This window comes from Lissotriton helveticus, chromosome 4_1 (assembly GCF_964261635.1).
Source record: "Lissotriton helveticus chromosome 4_1, aLisHel1.1, whole genome shotgun sequence".
Taxonomy (NCBI): Eukaryota; Metazoa; Chordata; class Amphibia; order Caudata; family Salamandridae; genus Lissotriton; species Lissotriton helveticus.
The window spans coordinates 1,216,069,794-1,216,093,787 of NC_136063.1; the positions used below are offsets into that span (position 1 = coordinate 1,216,069,794).

Here is a 23,994-nt window from a genome sequence, read left to right on the forward strand (position 1 = left end):
CTCCTGGGTTAAAGGTGACCTAGGGCAAGGTCCAAGACAGCCCCAGCAGGTCACCACCAGCATCACTAAGCTGGCCAGGTGCAGTGGGGAAAACTGTGAGTGCCCAACGCAATCTAATGGGGATTGTTTCAGTCACAAAGAGGCTGCAGGGTGGGACTGAGAGGTCAGTTTGGTGCAACCAATCAGTGGCTTCGGGTCTTACGATGCTGTGGGACTGACACCTTTGGTTGTTCTTTTCAGGTCGGTCATCCGGGTGCAGAGGGTCTTTGGGGTGTCACTGTTCTTTGTCTGGCAAAACTCGCTGTTGAGGGGGCCTGCACAGAGAGGCTGCAGGCGGCGTCGGAGTTCACAAGGGGTCATTACGCAGTGGACTCTTTACCTTGAGGGCCTGGGGACCTCTTCAACACAGGGGGGTGGGGGTGCTCTGGTTCAGTGGTGCTTGCTGGCATCTGTTTTTCTCCGTTCTGGAGTCCTCCCGGTTCTTGTTCGAGTGTCTGCAGGATTCAGGTGACCGTCCCGCTGTTAGACAGGAGTCCTTGGTTCCTGGGTAAAGTGCTGGCAGGTCTCCCAGGCTTTGAAGACTTAGCAGCTGCAGGACAAGTCGTCTTTTGGCGCAATTGTTAAAGTCAGTAGGCGGGCTTGGTTGGCACCAGGTCAGTTGCTGTGTCTATATTTCATGCTATTTGCGATTCTTCACATCAGGCTTCCTCTTTCAGGTAGGCAGGATCTGATTTTCTGGTGCCAGGAGCTTGCCATAATACTGAATTTAGAGGCGTTAGTGGAGTGGAGTGTAGGGTAGTAGCCAATGGGCTACTGATTACTGGGGTCACTGCTTCCTATAGGCATGATTCCTGTGGGAAGTGGGCATAATCCTGCCCCAGAATGCCTAAGTTTACCATCAACAAGATGGCTATTTCTAAAAAGTTGTGTCCGCTTCACGGTAGACCACCATAGGGGTGGTACCAGCCTGGGGTGGGCACACCAACCTGACTAGCTAATTTTCCTGCCTGTCCAGGTGCCAAGGGGCTCTGGATAAAGGGGGTTGGCTTCCTCTCCTGTGAGGGGATCCTTTCTTGCATTTCTAAGCCCAGAGCGTCTTTGAAGCTCACCTCTAGGATTGCTAATCAGTAGGTCATTCTGTCATAGAGGTTCCAGTGCAGGCTTAATTCAGATCTCCTGAAAGCGAAGGCCCTCACCCTGGAAGGTCAAAAATGTATCTTGATTGGCAGGCTGGTAGAGACCAGCCAGCTAACACACCAGAGGCTGATAGGTTTTCATGGGGCACCTCTCAGATTCCCGCTGTGTCATGTATTAACAGATCCACCACTGGAATCATGGTGAATGTGTGAATATGGGATGTTTGATACCAAACATCCCTATTTTCAGTGAAGCCATCATGTAGCTGGTAAACTCGTTGCCCAGCACATGTTTTAAAATTGCTGCCCAGTTCACTTGCCCTGGCAGTAATGGAACTGACCCGCACAGGGTCAGGCCTGATCATGCAGATCTGTCTTTACAAGTAATATAATGCACCTCGCCTTCTTGCCTTAGGACTGTAAGGACTGCTGTAGGGGTGACTTTTAATATTACATGTAGTGGTAAGAGGCATGGCATACAAAGATGTGTAATGTCCTGTTTTTTTTTATTTTTTTTTACTTTTGTCTGCACCAAAACATGCAGCCTACAAAGGCAGTCTTGCATGAATTTGGTGAGGTGTCCCTTATGGTGGCACAATTTGTGCTGCAGCCTTTGGGGACTCTATAGTACCTCGGGCTCTACGTACCATGGGTTACTAGGGACTTGGAGAGAGTGCTAGAGGTTTTGCCAATTGGGGCAACAATTGTACAGTTTTTGGGAAAGAGGTGGCACTGTGGACCTGGTTAGCAGGAACCCAGTGCACTTCCAGTCTAAATCCCATCAAGTTCCAGGCAAGTTAGAATGACATGCCAAAAATGGTTGCTTTCCTACAACTCTGCACTGAAAATATTTCAGATTGCGTGGTTTCTATGATACAATCACAGGGCGCATAGATCTCATTCTTCCTAGGTACATTTCATCCTGCAGTTTTGGAGCTGTGAGAAAGTGCCATCTTTCTTGCATTGGTATGTCTCCACTTTTTTCTGAACTGCTGATGTGCTTTGACTGAGTGTGCTCTGGGTTCCTGCCAACCAGGTACCTAGGGCCTGTGTTCTTTCCCTAAAACTATGCTGAAACAAAAGACCCAATTGGCATCTCTGGCCACCTCTCAGCCACTAGTAAATGGTACCCAGGGCATAGTGACCAGAGAAGACCCCTGATGGTTGCAGCACTTATTGTGCCACCCTCAGGGGCCCTGTACCCTGGCACCCACACACTGCCATTGCAGGCTGAGTGCCTAAGTACAGAACTAAAACAAGAGTCGACATGGCACACACCCCTGTGTGCCATGCCCACAGAACCCACTGTCCTGGCATACTTCAGTCACCCCTCTAGCTGGGTGCCCTATGCCAGAGGTGAGGGCCCAGGTGCATGAGCCCTGTGCCCCTACAGTACCCAGGGCTATTCCTGGGCACTGTAAGTGCAGTGATGCCATTAAGAGTATATGGTGCTGGGAGGTTGTCATTAGGAACTCCCCAGCACCATAATGGCTACACTGAAGACTGACAAGTTTGGTACCAAACTTCTCAGCACATTAAACCCGCACTGATGCCAGTGTGAGAGTTAATGTAAAATGCACCAGAGGGCATCTTAGAGAGGCCCTCCAAAACCCAAACCTACAATCCACGTCTGGGCTGAGTGGCTGCTGAGGCTGCCACACAGCAGACATGTTGCTGGACCCCTGGGTGGAGAGCCCCCCCCCCCCGCTCTCCTGGACCCGCCGAGCCCGGGCCTAAACGAAACAAGACCATGAGGACGTCCCCCCGGCGACTGGGTCCCGAAGTCCAGTGCTCAAAGACCCTCCTCTGCGAACCAGCCGACGCCTGCAGACTCAGAACCACGGGCCACCCCAACCGCGACCAGCTCAGGGTAAGCTTTTCTAACACCCAAAGACACCCCTACACCTGGCGCCCTACAGCCCCTTGTGCCTCCCTTTGGGGTACCTCCCTGTGCTCCAAGATCCCAACTTACCTCTCGAAGTGCTGGTCGCCCCTGGAGAGTCTCCGTCCCCGAGCCTGCAGCCTTTGTTCCTTTTTAACCTTTCCCATTGGATAACATTGAGCGCCCGACGGCTCAAAAGCACCCTGCACCTAGCCGCCTGAATGCCGCTGGCTGTGACCCCGGAGTCTTTTCCTACTCCCCCCCCCCCCCCCTTGCCCTGAGCAAGTGACCAGGAGCCCAGCTCCCACAGCCGTGTGGCCTACTAGCCAGCAGCCACCAACCGAAGGTCCCCCTTCCCTCATTGGATATCATTGGGCCTACCTACCTCTGCACCCGGCCGCCCCTGTGTCGCTGGGATTGAACTAACTCTACTTACCTGACCCTGGGGGACCCCTGAATCTATGCCCAGAACCTTAACTTCACCAACCAAGTACTCACCTGGAAACCGGTAATTTACTTACCTGCAATTTGATAACATTGACCCAGTGTGAAGTTTTGAAAACGGAAAATATTCACATAAAATCAGCCAAATTCCGAAGTACTCACCTGTGATCAGCGGAGAAGCCAGTGCTGTACCTTTCAGCCCAGTACTGAACCGCAAAAGTAATCCCTAGCGGGGTTACTAGTAATCTGTATTTTCTCCATAGGAACCCATTGTGTGCTTTTCTATGAAATTTCTTCTCTACTTTTGAAAACTTGAAATATTCTTTAAAAATCACGCGAAATACTGAAACTCAATTACCTACCTGTTTTGAGTTTAGACCCCAGTGCTGGCCCTAGGAGACCAGTGCTGGGTTACAAAAGTAACGCGATCGTACTTTACCTGCAACCTGAATTTTCTCTCATTGAATAACATTGTCAGATTTACATTGAAAAGTTTCTAAGTGTGCACTTTTAAAAGCGCTTTATATTCATGAAAATTCATTACAGTAACTGAAACGTTTTTGCTAATCTGGTTTCAGCTTAGACCCCAGGACTGAATCTAGGATCTAGTCCTGGGACTACTAAAGTCATTTATATAGTAATCAACTGCTTACATGTAGAAAACCCATTGAGCTCAATGCTATAGTGTGTTTTAGGATTGTGTTGCTTACTGTCAATACTGTATTAATTGTGTGCACAAACTTTGTTGCTCCTTTGCAAAAAGTATATTTTTATAACTATTGGTTCTAAAAATAAAACGCCTATATTTGTGAATATAAAAACAATTGGCCTAGAGTTCAGTTCTTGAGTGTGTGAAACCTTTTGCTGACTAGGTGTGTACAACAAATGCTTTACATTGTCCTCTGGTGCTGCCTTACTGCTCGACCAAGCTACCACTTTGGAGAGGAAGGTCAGTTCGGACTTTAACATCTGTTATACCTCTGGGGTTGGTGGACTCTATACACACTGTACTTCATTTTAGCCCAGTATATATAGAGCCACTTTCTCACAGGAGCCAGTAGCAAACTCCTAAGCTCAGCCTTTTTTAACTGCTCTGAATGTAGCATAGTCTTAACTATTCTGGTCCTTATCAGCCATTTGTTAATCCTTTCTGTAGGATAGTGCCCCTATTTGCATGATTGACCCCCACATTTTGCCCAATGTTGATGCCCTTTGACCAATTGTAACCTAGGTTCTTGCCAACCAGGTACCCAGGGCCTATGTTCTTTCCCTAAATCTGTACTGTTGCACACCCATTTGGCAACAGGGGAACCAAGGTCACTGTGACCAGGGAAGACATTTAAGGACTGCTGCTCAAATTGTGCCATCTAACTGATGCCTGTGTGGGATTTAATGCCAAATGCACCCAGAGGGCATCTTAGAGGTGCCCTCTGAAAAACGACCCAGCACTAGTGTCCTGTCTGAGTGGCTGCTCGCCTGCTGCCCCCGCCAGACCTATTTCTGGACCCCTGAGTCAAGAGCCTCACGCTCTCTGGGTTCTGAAACAAAGCACATCCTGGGTGGAGGTGCCAAGCCTCCTGCCTCAGCATGGGCAGGGTCCACGAAGTGGAAACCTTTAAGGCTTGCCACCTTTATGAGCTGACCCAGCCATATGCTGCTACCAGCAAACTGGCCCCCACCAGTTCTGACCCCCAGTTTGGAGGGGGGAAACCAAGACAGGAGGAGAGGTGGGCCCACCTTTGCCAACCCCACCCCTCAGGTGGGGAGTGAGCCGAAGCACAACTCTGCACCCTCCATCTTGAAGAAGGGGAGACCCAGCCAACCAGAGTGAGGCTTATGTCCGTCCCCCCCACTGGGCGGTGGCATAATAGGTGGTGTATCCACTCCAAGGAAGGGACCCAGAGTTTTATATAGCGGGCACTTGACCCAAAGGTATTGGGTATCGGAGCACTTAACATGAGCACTAGTTGCTTACACAAGGACACATTAATTATTTTTTTATCCACGTGGAGATTAAGTGATTTGCCCAGAATCACAGTTTGTTGAGCATCCTTGCACAGACTCGAACCTGGTTTCCCAGATTTGAGATCGACCTCCCTAACCGTTAGGCTACATCCTCTCCCCTAAATGTAGTGTTTAGGGGCAACCCCAAACCTTTCCTCCTCAAGAAAGATGAAGGACCGAAGTTCTGTGCTGAAGGAAGAAGAGGAGGAGGACACCAACTGCCTTTGCCCCAGTCCTACCTGTCTGTCTCGACCGCTACCTGCGTGTCCTGCATCCCCCAGAACGCAGAGGACCTGCCCTGCCTTCCCTACAAAGACTTTGTCTCACGTGAGCACTGGACTTGCTCAAGAACCAGATTCTGCTCCGACCGAATCCACAAGTCAGCACCCTACGCCCATGGCCTGAGTTCATGGTTCCCAAAACCATGAGGTCTCCCTGCTGATCCTGACCTGGGCTCTGGTGATCCCTTACCTACTTAAAGCCTCGTGACAACTCCTGCAGCCTCTCTGGAGGATCCCCTTGGCTAAGACTGGAGCTGGTAAAGAAAACCTGACTGCTTAAGACAGCCCTGCACCCGACTTCCCCACGGCCTTGGGTAGCCCAACCGACTATTTCCAGGCAACCCCTAGCATCCCAATTTACCTCTCCAACAGGTGGTCGCCTCCAGAAAGTCTTCGTGCCTGAGCCTGCTGCTTGTTATGACTAGAGGTTCCCGATTTGAAAATGGGGAACCTGACGTCGATCTAGCACCCTACACCCGGCTTTGCTAACTTGGTTCCCCCTTTGCCCTGGGCTTAACCCCAGGACCTCTGTTCCCTCAACCTTGTGGCCTGTCCGAGATCAGCCATCAGCCGACAGCCCCCCTAGCCTCATTGACTAACATGGGGCCCCAGCCCTCTGCACCTGGCCTCCCTAGTGCCGCTGAGGGTGCTTTAGTGAGTACATTCTTGACCCTGGAGAAACCATTGTTCTAACCCCAGAAACTCGACCCTCAAGACCATGTACTTACCTGCAAACAGATGACCTCATTTTTCTTCATGGGATTGCATTGACTGTTTTCCTCTGAAAAACATCTAAGTGTTGATGGTTTGTACGAAAACCTAAAAAACTGGTTTTATGAAAACTGGTTGACTTACCTTTTATATAGGAAATGTCCCAGTGTGATATCTAGGCATATCACACTGACTAGAAAAAGTAAAGTAAAAAGTACTCTAAAAAGGGATCCAAAAGTAATTTCATATGTATTTGCATCTTTGCACAAACCTGTAACAAAAGTCAACCTCATCCAGCTTCTTTGATCAATCTGACTGGAAAGTACACTTCTATTTACCTGTGCTAAGTCCTGCTTGGTTCTAAAAATAAAATACATCAAAGAAATATGTTTCATGGAAACAATTGGTCCTGAGTTCAGTCTTTGAGTTGGTCTCCTCCTTTCTTGCCTAAATGCTCAACACTACCCTCTGATAAAGCCGTACTGCTCTCCCACACTACCACAGCTAGAGAGTAAGGTATTATCTACTTTTACCTCTGTAAGCCTTTGGGATCTACTGGACTCTGGCACACTATACCTTACTTTGGTATAGTATATAGAGCCAGCTTCCTACAGGGGGCATATGCCTCATTCCCTCATCTTCAAAAGGGAGGGGACTGAGATGTGTGCTTCACTTCGCCTCCCCCACCTGAGTGGTGGTGGTTGGCAAAGGTGGGCACACCTCCCGTTCTCTAACATTAGACCTCGGCACTCTGCACCCGGCCGCCCTACTGCCGCCTAGGGTGCTATTTGAGTGTATCCTTGATCCTGGTGGAACCATTGTGTAGGATGCTGGGTTTCTGTTGCAGTACCCCCCCTCCCCCCCCCCCCCTCTTCGCCACTTTTTGCCATATTTCTGATGTCCTTTGACTTGATGTGCCCTGGGTCACTGCCATTCAGGTTCACAGGGCCTGTTCTTTCCCAGAACTGTACCTTTGTACCCCCACTTGGCACCTCTCTGGCCACATGCAAGTCCCATAGGTGAACATTGGTAGACTGATTGATTAATTGCACTAAGTTTACTCTTTTTAAGTGAGAAGTATTTTTATTTAAACACTTACCTTTTAATGTACATCTGGTCTTAAAGTAAATCTTGAAAAGTTTATTTTTATAAAATTGTGGATCTCCTTTTTGAGTTGTCATTTATTAGACTCTGTGTGCATAACAAATGTCTTACTCTCACGTGTTAGGCCTCTCGACCACACTACCGCAAATGGTTGTTTGGATTTACATTGAGTCATGTATACTTCTGTGGGGATATCTGGACTCTTTACACTATATAACCACTTAGTGGTATATCGCCTAAAGTGCCAGCTTCCTACAGCCACCTGGAGCAGCATCACCTCCAGCCTTCAAATGTCTAATTTTCCCCCTTACAGGTTCCGCCTTTCCCCAATGTTGGTGTGTTCTCTGTGCCCTGTTTGAGCCCTTTTAAGCAATAGTTTGTAAAACCCACGCATTGCCTTTTTTTAATATAATCTATTTGCTTTTCTTTTGTATTTTTAACACAGGGAGAACCAAGCAGCAAGAGATTTAGCGGATTTCAGGTATGTCTTACTTCACATGTGCCAGATGTTTTTCCTGTTTGTGACCAAACACTTGTAAGGTGACTATTTCCCTTCCATCTATCGAAAAACCAAGAGGTAGTATGCTTTCACGGAGTGTTTGTTTGCATGGGGGTAATTTAATTTGAATTTAGAATTAAATCGATTTTATTGGCAGAACACATGACAAAAAAAATACAGTGCTTTATTGCCTACAATCCTTTGGGCCAACAATTTCACGAGCAAGGGATAGAAAGCAGAGTTTATGATGCATGGAGCAACTACACCGGTGAGTAACACGGCATGTCCCCTACAACCCATCTCGGGCCGGCCGCGTACAACATCTTGGATTAAGAAATAAACATATTATATGAATAAAACAAGAGCAGGTTCTAGGACACCACTCGTGGTTAATTTAAATTTAATTCAATTTAATTTAAAACTTATAAGGCGCCCAAATCACCTCCGAAGGAGTATGTCTGCGCTAGAGCAGTACAAGGGCAGAGCCAGCAGACAGTTAAACAGCAAAAAAGTTCAGTTCTAAGGAGTTTCCGAAAGATCAAACGATCATCACATCTTCCAAGTGTAAGGGGCAGTTGATTCCTTAACAATGGGACCATATAGGAAAAGGCTTTGCCTCTTGTACGGGAGTTCTTGGAACTTGGAATGGTAAGGAGACATTTCTTTCAAGAACGTAAGACCCTGCCCGGCTGGTAGGGAATGAGTTTCTCATCTAAGTAAATGGATCCTTTGCCATGTAAGGCTTTATGTATAATGCCGCCAACTTTGTATTTAATTCTGTGCCGAATGGGCAGCCAATGTAGTTGTTGCAAGAGGAGAAGGGAGGCTGTTCTAGGAGACATATTAGTAACAAGCTGCACCGTTGTGTTCTATACAACCTGTATTCTATTCAGCAGTGATTCATTGGCAGCTACTAAAAGAGCGTTGCAATTGTCCAGACGACTGATGACCAGTGCCCGAACCAAGGTTTCACATACAGCTACTGGAAGGAGGGGGAATACTCTGTGCACGCATCATGTGGAAACCGGTCCCAGAGGTAGCTCCAACTTGGTCCTTCATAGACCGGGTCTGATCTAGATACATACCGAAGTTTTTAACCACAGTCTTGAGGATCGGGGCAGTGCCCAAATCCTCTGGCTACCAATCTGCAGACCAGAGTATACTGACATTACTAAAGAGCATAATCTCAGTTTTTCCAGCTGTTAGCTGGAGGTAGTTATCCAACATCCACAAAGAAATAGCTTTCATGCCCTCTAAAAAGCGAGGTTTTATGGTTAAGGAACTTTGTTAAAGTAAAAGAGAAGTTGGGTATCATATGCATAAGAAATGGGGTTGAAACCAAATTCTCTCCCAATCTTTGCAAGGGGGGCACATGTATGTTGAACAGCGTAGGGCTCAAACAAGAGCCCTTAGGCGCTCCTTAGGTGAGGTCCGTAATGCGGGACCTGAAGGAGCCTAAATTAATGACCTGCGTGCTGTGATTTAGGAAGCTCAGATAGGCGCGTCCACTAATTCCAATCTCCTCCAGTCTTGGCATTAGGATTCGGTGAGACACTGTATCCAAAGCTGCGGATAAATCCAGCAGCACTAGCAACTCCGCTTGATTATTATCCAGAGCACATCTGATGTGATCTAAAACTGTAATCAGTGCTGACTCCGTGCTGAACATAGGTCTAAAACCTGACCATGAAGGGTCTAAACAACCAGTAGACCCAATGTGCTTTGTATGTTTTTTTTTATTGATATATCCTTCCAATAATTTGCTCAGCGGGAGAAGGGAAAAGGGCGGGAGTTGGATAGAACCGATGCAGATAGATTAGCATTTTTACGATTGGGATTACTTGGGCTGCCTTCCACTCAAGGGGAAGTGGCCCTCGCTTATTGAAAGATTTAATATAGTGCAGGTAAAGGTGCAAGCTGAGAAAATGGCAGTGCAGCAATGTTAGCTGGTATATCAGTAGGCGACCCAGAATTCGTACATTTTAACCTCTTCGAGGCTCATGACGAGCTGAGCTCGTCATGAGCCACGGCGCTCCGGTGCTCATGACGAGCTCAGCTTGTCATGAGCCGTGGAACGCTTGCATGCGGGGATAATTCCCCTGCTGTGCTGAGCGTTCCACGGCAGGTAATGCACCTGTGACGAGCTGAGCTCGTTATGAGCTCAGCTCGTCATGAGCATGCGGGTGCTGTGCGTGTCCCCCTCCCCCCAGCACAGCGGGGGATTAACCCCCGCAGCGAAGGGGTTAGCAATTCCTCCACTGCGTGTACTTTTAAAATGGATAAAACTATCTTAAAGTAGAGCATGTTTTATGTTTATAGGGGATACAGATTTATTAGCTGTAGGCAATAGTTGTGACTTGGTTTGAAACCTCTTTGCAGCCGTTATGGTTCTAGTTCCAGATATATCTTTTCAAGTTTCACTCAAGCCTTATTCCTAAAATGCAGTTCCAGTGAGAGCTGATAAAGCCAGTAGCCGAAGTGGGTACATCCCTTTTCCATGAGTGTGCCAAGATAAAGATTTTGACTGATTAGGTTATCTTTGAGATTACTTAGCAGCTGAAGGCCCAATATCTCATATCTTCCATTGAACTAAGGTCACAACCACTTTGGTCCTACCAGACTCCTACAACTTTGCAGTGTGTCCCTAAACATACACCAGTGACAAACTCTCAGTCATTGTTTGATGGCTGAGCTGGCTTTCCAGTGCATGGTGATGCCATGCTTCGTGTTTTCTGGAGTATACTATAACGTTATTTGATGAAAATGCCTTCTAATTTCAGCTTCCTACTTGTCCTTTAATTTGTTCAGGGATGCCGCTACCACGTCCAGCAGAGCCATGTCTATTCAGTTGATGAGTTTGTGGGTGCAGCCATTGGGAACAGGGCCTGTATTGGGTCATGGGTTTGCGGTTCTGATTCTTTAATGCCCCATTATAGTAATGTTTTTTATTTATATCCTAATTTATCTGGTTGTCTATCCCTGCCACTCCTTGCTACCTAGAGTCAATTATCCAAAAGGAGCAACTTTTCTCTCATATGTGCATTTCATTAATAGCTGTAAACGTGGACTAGCCCTTCCAACATTGTATCAAGCAGGTGGAAAATTGGTTTACGTTTGACTCTGTGAAGATCCTATGACTGAGAATAAGGTTTACAAGTAAGGATTGTGTTTCATTTTTAGATTTCGCCTGCGTGAAATCTATTATATTGAATATAAATACTAAAAGGAGCTTTTATCCTGCCCTTTTTTCTTTCGTTTGTGTTCTAGCCACTTTTCCTCCATTTATATTGATTGTAGCATATCATTTCCTGTCTTCAGTGTGGTCTTACCCGTTTCCTGAGACTGAAGTACTCCTTTCCATCCCCTTGAACTTCTTTGTTATTTTAATTCCGATCGAGCACGCCACTTGTTTTCAACTTACTACTTTGGGACTGTGCTGCTGTGTATCTTAAGGAATTAAACATTTTATTTTATTTGGTACGAGTTCTTCAAATATTTTTATATTTGAAGGTAGAGGAAGATTAGGCGAATTGCTTGCAGGATGGTGAGCCGATGTCGATACTTGAACCTAATTCCCCAGTTCTAAAGTCGACCGCTCTGGGCGCAAAGCCTCAGCCCCTCCGATCCTTGCTTTCTTCAGCTGTCTGAATGGAGAGTGCTTTAAGCAAATCAAGTAGAGGCGTAGCAAGGATGCCGTATGCCCTAAATCTACTCCATTAGACTGCATCATATGATGCCCATTCATTTCAGTGACTTTTCACATTATTTGTTTATAACCTCCATCTCCAAGACAAAACCATTACAATGACTTTTACAATGGCTACAGCTAGTGACTTTTAGAAATTGAAAACAACTTGGGAGTTTTGGCGTCATGAATTTGGGAAAATTAGTCTACAGCTTTGTCCCCTTTCAAAATGCACTTTATGCAAGCAGCATCCATCAGCAAGGACCTTTTTCTTTTTTGCTTCCCCCTGTTGTCTTTGCTTCCTCATCACTGGTGCTTGCACTCCTCTCACCCAGACTCCTTCATGGCCACTGCTCTCCCTCCTCCCAGAATGGAACTCCACTCCTTTTGGCGGATTTGTTTTCATTTGCATCAGGATCTTGCTGCGAGTGCCAAGGAAGGCTGTTACTCTGGTCTAAAAACCAAGCGATATCACTTCATAGCTCCACAAACAGCCTGTCTTTTTAAAAACACAATTTACTGCCTGTTGCAAGTAGTTTGATTTCACCACGTTTTCTGTGTTTTGTTGTGTGAGGGAGGGGCAATTGTTATGCGTTTAAGTTCAATTCTCATGCTTGCAATTTAGTAAAATATACTTTGCGCTTTCCGTGAGCACCGGTTAGATTACACATTTGTACATGTTGTAGTCTTGGTAAGATTAAATGACTTACCCAGAATGAAAGGATGTTGAGCTGATGCCGAGATTTGAACTGTGGTCTCCAGGTCCGAATTCTGTAGCTCTGACTGCTACAGCACATCCTTTTCTCGTCTCTTAAGTGTGTTTTCTGGGGCAGAGCCAAGAACACAGAATTCCCTCCAGAAGCTCACCTAGCATCTTCACTTGTGTTGCTTGTTTGCATTTCCTTAGAAGCCCTTCTTACGAGTGCATCCTGCAGGCAGTCTCTCGCCTCCCCTTGTCCTGCAGCCTTCTTTTTGCTTCCTCCCTCGTTTTAATTATTTGTTTCCGCAGATACAGCTCCCATCCTTTTGACATAATTTGCCCCATCCAATAAACAAATCTCTGGACCTTTTAAATTGTTTCTCTTCAGACTACGGCATGAACATTTAAGTCTTCAGTGCAGAGGCACCCAACGGACTCCCGTGGCATGACTCTGCATTTATCGCTGCAGGATATCTTTCCAGTCAGAGCAAGGCACAGCCAGCGACGCGCAGTCTCACCTAATCTCTGTCCCCTGGCCTCATCTGCATTCACACTGTACTTAACGGGTGCATGTCTTTTTTTCCTTTGTTCTCCCCCCTTTACCTAATTAGGGCTCGGCTATAACGCGCTGAAAGCGCGTTCTCGCCAGCGAACTATTGTCGGCGTCTCAGCAGTCTGAGACGCCGAAGGGAGACGAGACTTGGCTGCGCGCAACGTTTTTCCATAGGATAACGTTGTGTGCGCGGCCAGGTCTTGTCTCCACGGCATGCATGGCAGGCCGGATCGCGTCGCTCGCCTCTGTGGAATGCAGGGGGAGTCTGCATACCAGCGCGCGGCGCTGCTAAAGAGGAGACTAATCTCATTCAAAGATGTCCGTCGTAAAACCTTCTGCCGTATTCAGCACGCTCATTCACCAATGCGAAGTGTGTAAAGTAGTAGGACCCGCCTGGATGGACCCGGGTCTCCCGGTATGTTTGCAGCACTGCCCGGCATCAAGCGCTTGCTTCGTGGCCCAGCAGGCAAATGACCAGTGATCATAGCGAGTCCCTCTGCTCTCCGTTAAAATGCTGTCTCCGTCCCAGCGCAGCTCTGTCCCAGCGATAGTGATCATAGCGAGTCCCTCTGCTCTCCGTTAAAATGCTGTCTCCGTTCCAGCGCAGCTCTGTCCCATCGATAGTGATCATAGCGAGTTCCTCTGCTCTCCGTTAAAATGCTGTCTCCGTCCCAGCGCAGCTCTGTCCCAGCGATTGCGTTCCGAGAACCAGGGGCCTTTGTTCCAGGTCGCAGCACGGGTACATCAATGCCTCGATCCTGCATCCCTGCCGAAACGGAAACAGCAACTCCTGGAGGACTTGAGCTACAAGGGCCTCCCAGGATCTTAGACAGCACACAGTCTGTTAGAGTGGTGTACATTTTTGTGGCCGTTTTATATAGCGGGGTATTGGAGCGCTTTACATGAGCCGCAGGTTCGAGGCATGTGGGCTGCTAAATTCATATCTTAGCATTAGATCGCCGCCTAGTGTTGGGCTCGGATGATTGCACATTGTTGTCCTGGAAGAGTCTTCGAAGTATCCTGAGATAGGTGGCTCCTCCCCTGGACTACAGTGCGCATGGGCATCGGCTCCATCCCCAGATTGTTTTTTTCCGCCATTGGGTTCGGATGTGGTCTCGACGTCTTACTGTCGGAACCAAGTAAATCTATCTTTTACCGGCCAAAAGGCCTCGATTTTCTTGCGTCGGTATTGTCTGCGCTCGGTCTCGAGTCTTCCGTCTCTTGGAGCCGGAATAAGCGGAGTTTTCTTCGCTTTCTAAACTTTGAGGCCTTCTCATCGCGACACGACTGCAAGCCTTTACGGACATGGAGCGGAGCCCGTTTAAATACTGCCCGCTCTGTGGGTCCAAGTACCCACACATCGATCTACACCCCGTGTGTAACAAGTGCCTTTCACCGGACCACGACGACGGCAAGTGCAAGGCCTGTGCACAGTTCCGCTCCAAGAAAACTCTCAAGCTTCGGCGCGCGGTGCGCTTGGAAGCTAGGCAAGCGGCCCCAGATCCGGAGAACATCTTCGGCGACCAGGAAGAAGAGGTCCAGGGTCACCATCTACAAATCTCCCCATCACAGACGGAGGTCGAGGCGGATCCGGGAGACGACGACGGAGTCGCGGGTCAGGTCCTCGAATACGTCGGAGAGGTAGGAGACGACGATGAAATTTATGGGGCCGCGGCGGATAGCTCAGCGGACGAGCTCTGCCCCGAAGGTTACGAGGATACCGACCGGGACACGGGATCGCCTGTCGGCCTTACCCAGGACCCGTTGCCGCAAGCCACAGCCCCGCCTTCGGGCCCGGCTACGGACTCACTTGCTGGGCACGCAGTTTCGAAACCGAAACTGAAACCATCGGGGTCGTCAACACCTAAAATGGCCGACCCGAAATCGAAACTGAAACCAAAGGACTCGAGTGTCCCTAAGATGGCTGCCGTGCCTGTGAAGAAGTCGGTGCCCGTCACCCCGTCGGCTCCGTCGACCTCCGGTCCGCAGAAGCCGAGGAAGTCTGTCGATTCCGATGCTCCGAAATCGAAACCGACGCCCGAAGAAGGGGCCCCCAAGAAAGATGGTCGGCACGGATCAGCGGCTACGGCGCCGTCCAAGCCCGCCAAGGTCGGCTCCAAAGAGGCTACGCACAAGAAGTCTGCGCCCCGGCCTCAAGATTCGGAGGTGCCGAAGACGGTTTCCGCGCCCAAAACGCACAAGGCCCGAGAGGACGTCGGATCCGAGGGACAGCTCAAAGCATCCTTGTCGGCGACGAAACCCACTGGCAGTGTACCGTCCCCCATTGCGGAGTCACTGCAGAGAATCAGGGAGAAAGCCTTTGCTCCATCGGCTCCGATGCCATTACCGCAGCCGCAAAAGGACGCTCCGGCTAAGCCTTCTGGGAAACTCCTCTTTCTCTTGCCACCTAAGGAGGCGCCGAAAGCGTTTTCGACGAAATCGGCTCCGAAACAGGGTTCCTCGCTGCCTGACCCTCTTCCACGTCGTGTACTCGAATCGGAAGACGATTCAGAGCATTTCATCGATGCTGCCACCGGCAAGCTGACACTCTATAAACGGAAGATCACTTCTGAGCCGGTGGACCCCTACGTCATCCCAATGAAAAAGAAGAGGGTGCCCCTTGACGCCTCAGGCCTCACGGAACCGATTCAGCCTCCTCCAAGACGGAGCCCTACTCCCTCCCCAGAACACTCTGTGGGTGAGGAATATGATGAAGATGAGCAGTACAATTTCCCTATCGATGAACCTGATGTACAACCAGATTCATACGACGACACTGGTGACCAGAACACCCAAGGTGGGGGCCAAGACCCGCAGACCTTTAATGCACGTGCATCCCCGACTGAGGACTCAGCAGGATTTCATGCACTAATTGAAAGGGCGGCGGCCAATCATGATGTGGACATGCATGCCGACCCGGTTGAGGAAGACTTCCTTTTTGACACCTTTGCCATATCTGAAAGGACAGTAAAGACACTTCCTATGCTGAAAGGTGTTCTCAAACATGCTGGGGACATTTTTAAGGAGCCTACGAGGGCGAGAGTGGTCAACCCTCGCATTGAAAAGAAGTACAGGCCTGCACCTGCGGACCCCGTCTACATCCGGGGACAATTGCCACTGGACTCTCTTGTGGTTGCCAATGCCAGGAAACGTGCCAACTCCCAGACAACGGGTGAAGCTCCTCCCCCGGATAAGGAGTCCAAAGTGCTTGAGGCAGGAGGCAAAAGAGTGGCTGCACAGGCGGCAAACTTTTGGCGCATCGCAAATACACAGGCGCTCCTGGCGCGTTATGATAGGGCGCACTACGACACCCTAGAACAGGTTATACAACACCTGCCCCCACAGTTCCAAGAAGGCACCAAAATGCTTATTGAGGAGGGTAAGCTAATATCAAACGCAGCCATCAAGTGTGCACTTGACGCTGCGGACACAGCTGCTAGGGCTATCAACACTAGCGTTATGCTGAGAAGACAAGCCTGGCTCCGCATCTCAGGGTTTAAGCAGGATATTCAAACAACAATTCTGAATCAACCAGTCAATCCTGATAGTCTGTTTGGTCCGGATGTTGACACCACCCTAGAGAAAATAAAGAAGGACACGGAAACTGCTAAGTCTATGGGGGCCCTGCAGTCCCAACAGTTTCGTGGCAGCAATTTTCGTCGCTCAGGTGCACGTGGAGTCACCAGAGGACAGATGGGTCAACAATCCCAGTTCTCCAAAGGTGGGGCGCAATCCTCGTTCACTAAACAGAACAAGGGAGGTTATAGGAATAACAGCAACAGAGGTCGCGGCAGAGGAAACAACAGCTCCCGCACCTCTACTCCAAGCAAACAGTGACTTTCTGTCACTGCCCCCCGACCACATAACACCTGTCGGGGGGAGACTGCAGCAGTTCCTGCCCGTCTGGAGAAACATCACCACAGACAGGTGGGTGCGACAACTAGTCCAGTATGGTTATTGCCTAGAGCTGAAATCCACTCCACCCAACATCCCACCGAGGCAAAGGCCTATGTCCGCAGAGCACTTGCACTTATTGCAGCAGGAAGTGGTGGCGATGCTGCAAAAAGGCGCAATCGAGCTCGTGCCGGTGGGGGAGGAGGGCACAGGGGTATATTCCCTGTACTTCCTTATTCCAAAGAAGGACGGGTCTCTCAGGCCCATTCTCGATCTACGTCCCCTCAACCTGTACATACTGTCAGAGCATTTCCATATGCTTACACTACAGCAGATTCTTCCCTTGCTAAACCAGGGAGACTTCTTAGCGACCTTAGATCTCAAGGATGCTTATTTCCACATTCCACTACACCCGTCACACAGGAAATACCTCAGGTTCACTATTCAAGGCAGGCACTACCAGTTCAAAGTCCTACCCTTCGGAGTCACTACGGCCCCGAGGGTGTTCACCAAGTGTCTAGCGACAGTGGCGGCGCACCTCAGGAGGCAGAATATCCATGTCTACCCCTACCTAGACGACTGGCTCGTACAAGCCAAGTCAGAGCAACAGTGCGCCGCAGACATGTCGACTACAATTCACCTTCTTCACGATCTGGGTTTCTCCCTAAATTACCCAAAATCGCATCTTCAGCCGGCACATGTCCGGCAGTTCCTGGGTGCTACAATCAACACCCTGACAGCCATGGCTCAGCCAAACCAAGTCAGAATCGACAGCATTCAGTCACTGATCCAACGATTCCGACCAAGACACTCCCTGCCAGCGAGAGTGTTCATGCAGTTGATAGGCATGATGGCCTCCTGCATCTTCATAGTCCCTCACGCACGGTTACATATGCGCCCGCTCCAGGAGTGCTTAGCGAATCAGTGGACACAGGCTCGTGGGCAATTGACAGACCTAGTGTTGGTTACCAGTCGGGCATACGACTCTCTGCATTGGTGGACTCCACACAACCTTTGCAAGGGCCGACTGTTCCACGAGCCCGTGCCGCAGATTGTCCTGACGACGGACGCATCTCTCCAGGGATGGGGAGCTCATGTGCTCAATTACACAGTGCAGGGACTATGGACGACGCAGCAACAGAAGATGCACATCAACTATCTGGAACTGATGGCAATCTTCATGGCGCTCAAGTCCTTCATTGTACATCTGAGCAACAAGGTCGTGCTAGTCCGGACGGACAACATGACCGCGATGTACTACATTCAAAAACAGGGGGGCACCCACTCGCCACAGCTGTCTCATCTGGCTCAGGGCATGTGGAAGTGGGCCATTCAGAAGAACATTTTCCTCATGGCAGAACACCTCCCGGGCAAGGACAATCAGATGGCGGATCTGCTCAGCAGATACAGCCATCAGATGCACGAGTGGGAGATACACCCTTCTGTTCTCCACCCGTACTTCCAGCAGTGGGGTCATCCGGAGATAGACCTGTTCGCAACAAAGGAGAACGCAAAATGCCGACTCTTTGCCGCCAGGTTCCCTCACCCACAGTCGCAGGGGAATGCGATATGGATGAACTGGTCAGGCAAATTTGCATACGCTTTTCCGCCAGCCCCTCTAATACCGCTGGTTGCAAGAAAGCTAAGGCAGCACTCCATGACTCTCATCCTGGTTGCTCCAACGTGGGCACGACAGGCTTGGTACACCACGTTCCTCGAACTCTCAGTGGTGCCGCATCAAAGACTGCGCCTCACGCCCAGTCTTTTGACGCAGAACCATGGAGACATTCAGCATCCAGATCCACAACAGCTCAACCTGGCGATCTGGCTCCTGAAGTCCTAGAGTTTGGATACCTTAACCTACCTCCAGAATGCATGAGTATCATCAAGGAGGCGAGGAAACCAACTACTAGAGCATGCTATGCTGCTAAGTGGAAGCGTTTTGTCATCTACTGTACGTCCAATGACATCAACCCACTAGATGCATCTATACCCAACATCATCTGCTATCTGTTACATCTCTACAAGTGCAATCTGGCGTACACTTCCATTAGGATACATCTCTCAGCCATAGCGGCTTATCTTCAGAACAGGCAGCACCTCTCTGTCTTCAGAGTGCCCGCCATTAAAGCCTTCCTTGAAGGTCTGAAGAGAGTCATTCCCCCAAGAACACCACCAGCTCCGGTGTGGAACCTCAACGTCGTTCTCACCAGACTGATGGGGCCACCATTTGAGCCACTGCACTCGTGTGAGCTCCAATTCCTTACGTGGAAAGTGGCCTTTCTAATAGCTATTACGTCTCTGAGGCGTGTCAGTGAGCTGCAAGCGCTCACCATGCAAGAGCCGTTCATTCAAATTCACCCAAATAGGGTGGTGCTACGCACTAACCCTAAATTCCTTCCTAAGGTGGTGTCACAGTTTCATCTTAACCAAACTATTGACTTGCCAGCATTCTTTCAAAACCCGCAAACGGTGGCGGAAAGAATGCTCCATACCTTAGATGTACGGAGGGCGTTGATGTACTACATAGACAGAACACAACCCTTTAGAAAGACAAAACAACTCTTTGTTGCCTTCGCACCACAACACAAAGGCAACCCAATTTCCAAAGCAGGGATAGCCAGGTGGATTGTTAAGTGCATCCAGATATGTTATCAAAAAGCCAAGCGCACTTTAACAATACCCCCCAGAGCGCACTCCACACGCAAACTGGGGGCATCCATGGCTTTCCTAGGGAACATTCCTTTAGAGGATATTTGCAGAGCAGCCACGTGGGTCACACCACATACCTTCACAAAACACTACTGTGTTGATGTGCACTCCAAGCAGCAAGCAGCTGTAGGACAGGCTGTTCTCAAGACACTTTTTCAGGTTTCTGCAGCTGGCACGGGCAACCGCCGCTGATGGAGGGACTGCTATGTATTCTATGCTAAGATATGAATTTAGCAGCCCACATGCCTCGAACTGAATATGCTACTTACCAGTATGCATCTGTTCTTGGCATGTAGGGCTGCTAACATTCATATCGCCCGCCCTCCTCCCCGGTGCCTGTCGCAGCTGCAGATATACTATTGTATTTATTCATTAGCATGGACATCCTTTACACTTTCACTCCATCTTCTGCCACAATGGCGAAAAACAATCTGGGGATGGAGCCGATGCCCATGCGCACTGTAGTCCAGGGGAGGAGCCACCTATCTCAGGATACTTCGAAGACTCTTCCAGGACAACAATGTGCAATCATCCGAGCCCAACACTAGGCGGCGATCTAATGCTAAGATATGAATGTTAGCAGCCCTACATGCCAAGAACAGATGCATACTGGTAAGTAGCATATTCATTACATTACACAAGGACACATTCATATATTGGTAGACACGGGGAGATTAAGTGATTTGGCCAGAATCACAGGATGTTGAGCCGACGCCGAGACTCAAACCTTAAAGTCGACAGCTCTGGCCGTTACTCCACATCCTCGTGTGCAGCCAGGGAGAGAATAAAGCACATATGCCTACTGTGAGTAGTTGCGGTACATTAACAGTTGATGCCTTTATTCCCTTCGTGTAGCCTCGAGGCTCTCCCTTTATTATGATGCATCACAGCATTCTCGCGTGCTATACCGCTGCCTCGCAGTGACACAGAATAATAATTGGGGCATTCTGTCTTTAAGACATACCAGGACTAATATTAACAAGCGAGAGGAGTTCAGAGTGCCTGTGCAAGCTGTGAGGAGCTTGGGGCACATGAACAGCGAGGACTGCTCCGTGCATCGCAGCGGTGCACAACATGACTCGTAGGTTTGCATTGCGCACAGACGTGCAGTGCAGCATGTGGCCCAAACTGTTGGTTGTAGCATACTAAAGATGCCCGAATCAATCCGTCTCAAGTTATTAGAGTTCTCGGGTGCCGGACGTTGTTCTTTATCGATCGACAGATCTTGCTCGGGGTATCCCTTCGATCTCTGTAATGATCGAGGCCGGCTACTGGAGTTATAGGCTGGTTGTACAGGCACAGGCACAGGCTTTGGCGCTGTTAGCGCTCAAGCCTCTAATCCTCCAGTAATTAGGATTTCCCGAGCAGGCCCATTTCCAGGAAGGGCTGTGCTCCTAGCGGCTTCACACACTCTAATTACAAGCATTTACAATGCAATGGTCTCGGCATTGCAAAAGTTAGAGCTATTAGCATTGTAAATGACAATGCCATTTATTAGTTTTAAAAACAAAAAAAGACAAAAAAAATGTCATGAGCAATGCCAATAGCTCTAACTTTAACAATGCCGAGACAATTGCATTGTAAATGCTTGTTTTCCTTTGTTCTCCCCCCTTTACCTAATCTCCCTGCTTTTAGAATGCCACCAGTAACAGCACAATATATTGCCTTTCTCAATATACAAGTCATAACTGTGAGAAAGTGCCATCTTTCTTGCATGGTATGCCCTCTTTTTTGCTGAATGGCTGATGTACTTTGACTGAGTGTGCCCTGGGCTCCTGCCAACCAGGTTCCCCAGGCCAGTGTTCCTTCCCTAAAACTGTGTTGAAACTAAAACCCAATTGGCATCTCTGGCCACCTGTCAGCCCAGAGTAAATGGTCCCCTAGCTACCCAGGGCTTGGTGACCAGAGAAGACCCCTAAGGGCTGCAGCACATATTGTGAAACCCTTGGGGGCCCTGTACCTGGACTCGCACACACTGCCTTTGCAGGATGAGTGTCCTGGTGCAGAACTAAACGGAGTCGACATGGCACACATCCCTTGGTGCCATGCCCACAAACCCACTGCCCTGGCATACCTCAGTCACCCCTCTAGCTGGGTGCACTATGCCAGTGGTGTGGGCACAGGTGCATGAGCCCTGTGTCCCTACAGAACCCAGGTTCATTCCTGGGCACTGTAAGTGCAGTGATGCCTTTAAGAGTATATGGTGCTTGGAGGTTGTCATTACGAACTCCACAGCACCATAATGGCTACACTGAAGACTGAGAAGTTTGGTATCAAACTTCTCAGCACATTAAACCCATACTGATGCCAGTGTGGGATTTAATGTAAAATGCATGACAGAGGGCAACTTAGTTTCCCCCTGAACCTAACCTACAAGCCACGTCTTCTCTGAGAGGCTTCTAGGCTGCCACAAAGCAGACATGTTGCTGGACCCCTGGGTACAGAGCCACCCGTTCTCCTGGGCCTACAACAATGCACATCCTGGATGAGGTGCTAGGTTACCTCCCCCAGGATGGGCAGGGGAAGCTTCAAAGGCATGCCGCCCTTGTGAGCTTCTCCAGGCTACTTGCTGTACTCAGCAACTGGCCCCCACCGGTTCTGACCCCCCCCCCCCAACTCTGGCGGGAACACTGGTGGGAAAACCTAAGTGAGGAAAGTGGGTGTACAGCATGTGTCAACTCCACCCCTCAGGTGGGAGAGGTAAGGTGAAGCACAACTCCGGGCTCCCGCCATCTTGAGGATGGGGAGCCCTGCCCAATCGGAGATAGCTCCTGCCCCCCTTCCCTTGCCCCCCTCCCTTGCCCTGACCCTACCTGTAACGCCCCTAACTTTAGTATTTAGGGACACCCTGAACATTCCTTCCGCAGATCCTGATTTGAAACAAGCAAGAAGACCAGCCGTGCAGCTGCTAACAAGAGGACGACACCAACTGACTTGGCCGCAGCCCTACAGGCCTGTCGATCCTTGAACCTGCTCCTGCTAAATCCCGATGTCTCCTGCGGACCTCGAAAACCCCGGAAGACTTGCCTGCCTTGAACATCTTAAAGACTGGGACTCCCATGAACAGTGGTTCTGCTCAAACCGCAATGCGAATCCTGCACACTCTGCACCCGCCGAGCCCGGCCTGTGCCTGAGTGGACAAAGACCCTGAGGACGTCCCCCCGTTTATTGTGACCCGAAATCCAGTGCCCAAGGACCCTCCTCGACGACCCAGACGAAGCCTGCAGCTTCACAACCAGGGACCTCTCCCACCGCGACCAGCCGAGGGTAATATTTCCCGACGCCAAAGGACAACCCTGCATCTGGCGCCCCACGGCCCCCTGTGCCCAACTCTCGGGTGCCTACCTATCCTCCAAGATCCCAACTTACCCCTCGCAGTGTTGGTTGCTCCTGAAGAATCTCCATTCCCGAGCCTGCAGCCTTTGTTAATTTTTCAAGTTCTCCATTTTAATAACATTGAGTGCCCGAAAGCTCAATAGCACCCTGCACCCAGCCGCCTGAGTGCCCCAGGCAGTGCAACCTTGGTCCTAACCTACTTCCCCATTTGCCCTGAGCAAGTGACCAGGAGCCAAGCTCCCACAGCCGCCAGGCCTGCTTGCCAGCAGCCGCCAACCGAAGGCCCCCTGCCGCCCGTAGGCTAATATTGGGCCTAACACTCTCTGCACCCAGCTGCCCCTGTGCCGCTGAGGGTGTACCAACTTGACCCTGGGAGACTCCTGAGTCTATGCCCAGAACCTTAACTCTGCCAGTCGAGTACTTACCCAAACGCCGATAACTCACTTTTTTTCCATAGGATAACATTGACTGGTTTCACTTGGAAATTCTTCTAACTGTGGAGTTTTGAAACTTTAAATTTTCATCTAAAATCAGCCGAACAACGAATTCCGAATTACTCACCTGTTATCAGGAGAGGACCCAGTGCTGCATCTTTTAGCCCAGCACTGACCCTGAAAAGTAATTTTAACCGTACTCGCCAGTAACTTAAATTTTCTTCCATAGTAACCCATTGTCTGGTTTTCACCAGAAAAGTTTCTAAGTGTCGATTTTTGAAACTTCCCAAAATTCCTTAAAAATCGCTTGTATAACATAAACGCATTCTTACAATTGTTTACAGGAGATGCACCAGTGCTGGATCCAGGATCCAACACAGAGTAAAAAAAAATAACGATAACACTACTTACCTGCTAAGTGAATTTCCTCCCGTAGGATAACATTGGTCTAGGCCTTTCCTGTTCTTTTCTCCATCACTCATAATATATCACTATTTTTGCAGTATTAGACGCTTATTAATAAGCTAATCAATGATAAGTGTAATTACGCATAGACTGATACAGCTGCTGTCATTGCAGTGCATGCATATCACTTGCATACAGAGATGGAACTCAAAAA

The 23,994-nt window shown here is 49.2% G+C and overlaps 1 protein-coding gene across 1 annotated transcript in view; it reads left to right on the plus strand.

Annotated features, from left to right (window-relative positions):
- LOC144829050 (uncharacterized) overlaps window positions 1-23,994 on the plus strand; it is a 491,023-nt gene that overhangs the window by 110,779 nt on the left and 356,250 nt on the right. Inside the window, exon 11 of the mRNA XM_078687792.1 lies at window positions 8,008-8,043. Coding sequence (XP_078543918.1) covers window positions 8,008-8,043 — 36 coding nt within the window. The remainder of the gene's footprint in view (window positions 1-8,007; window positions 8,044-23,994) is intronic.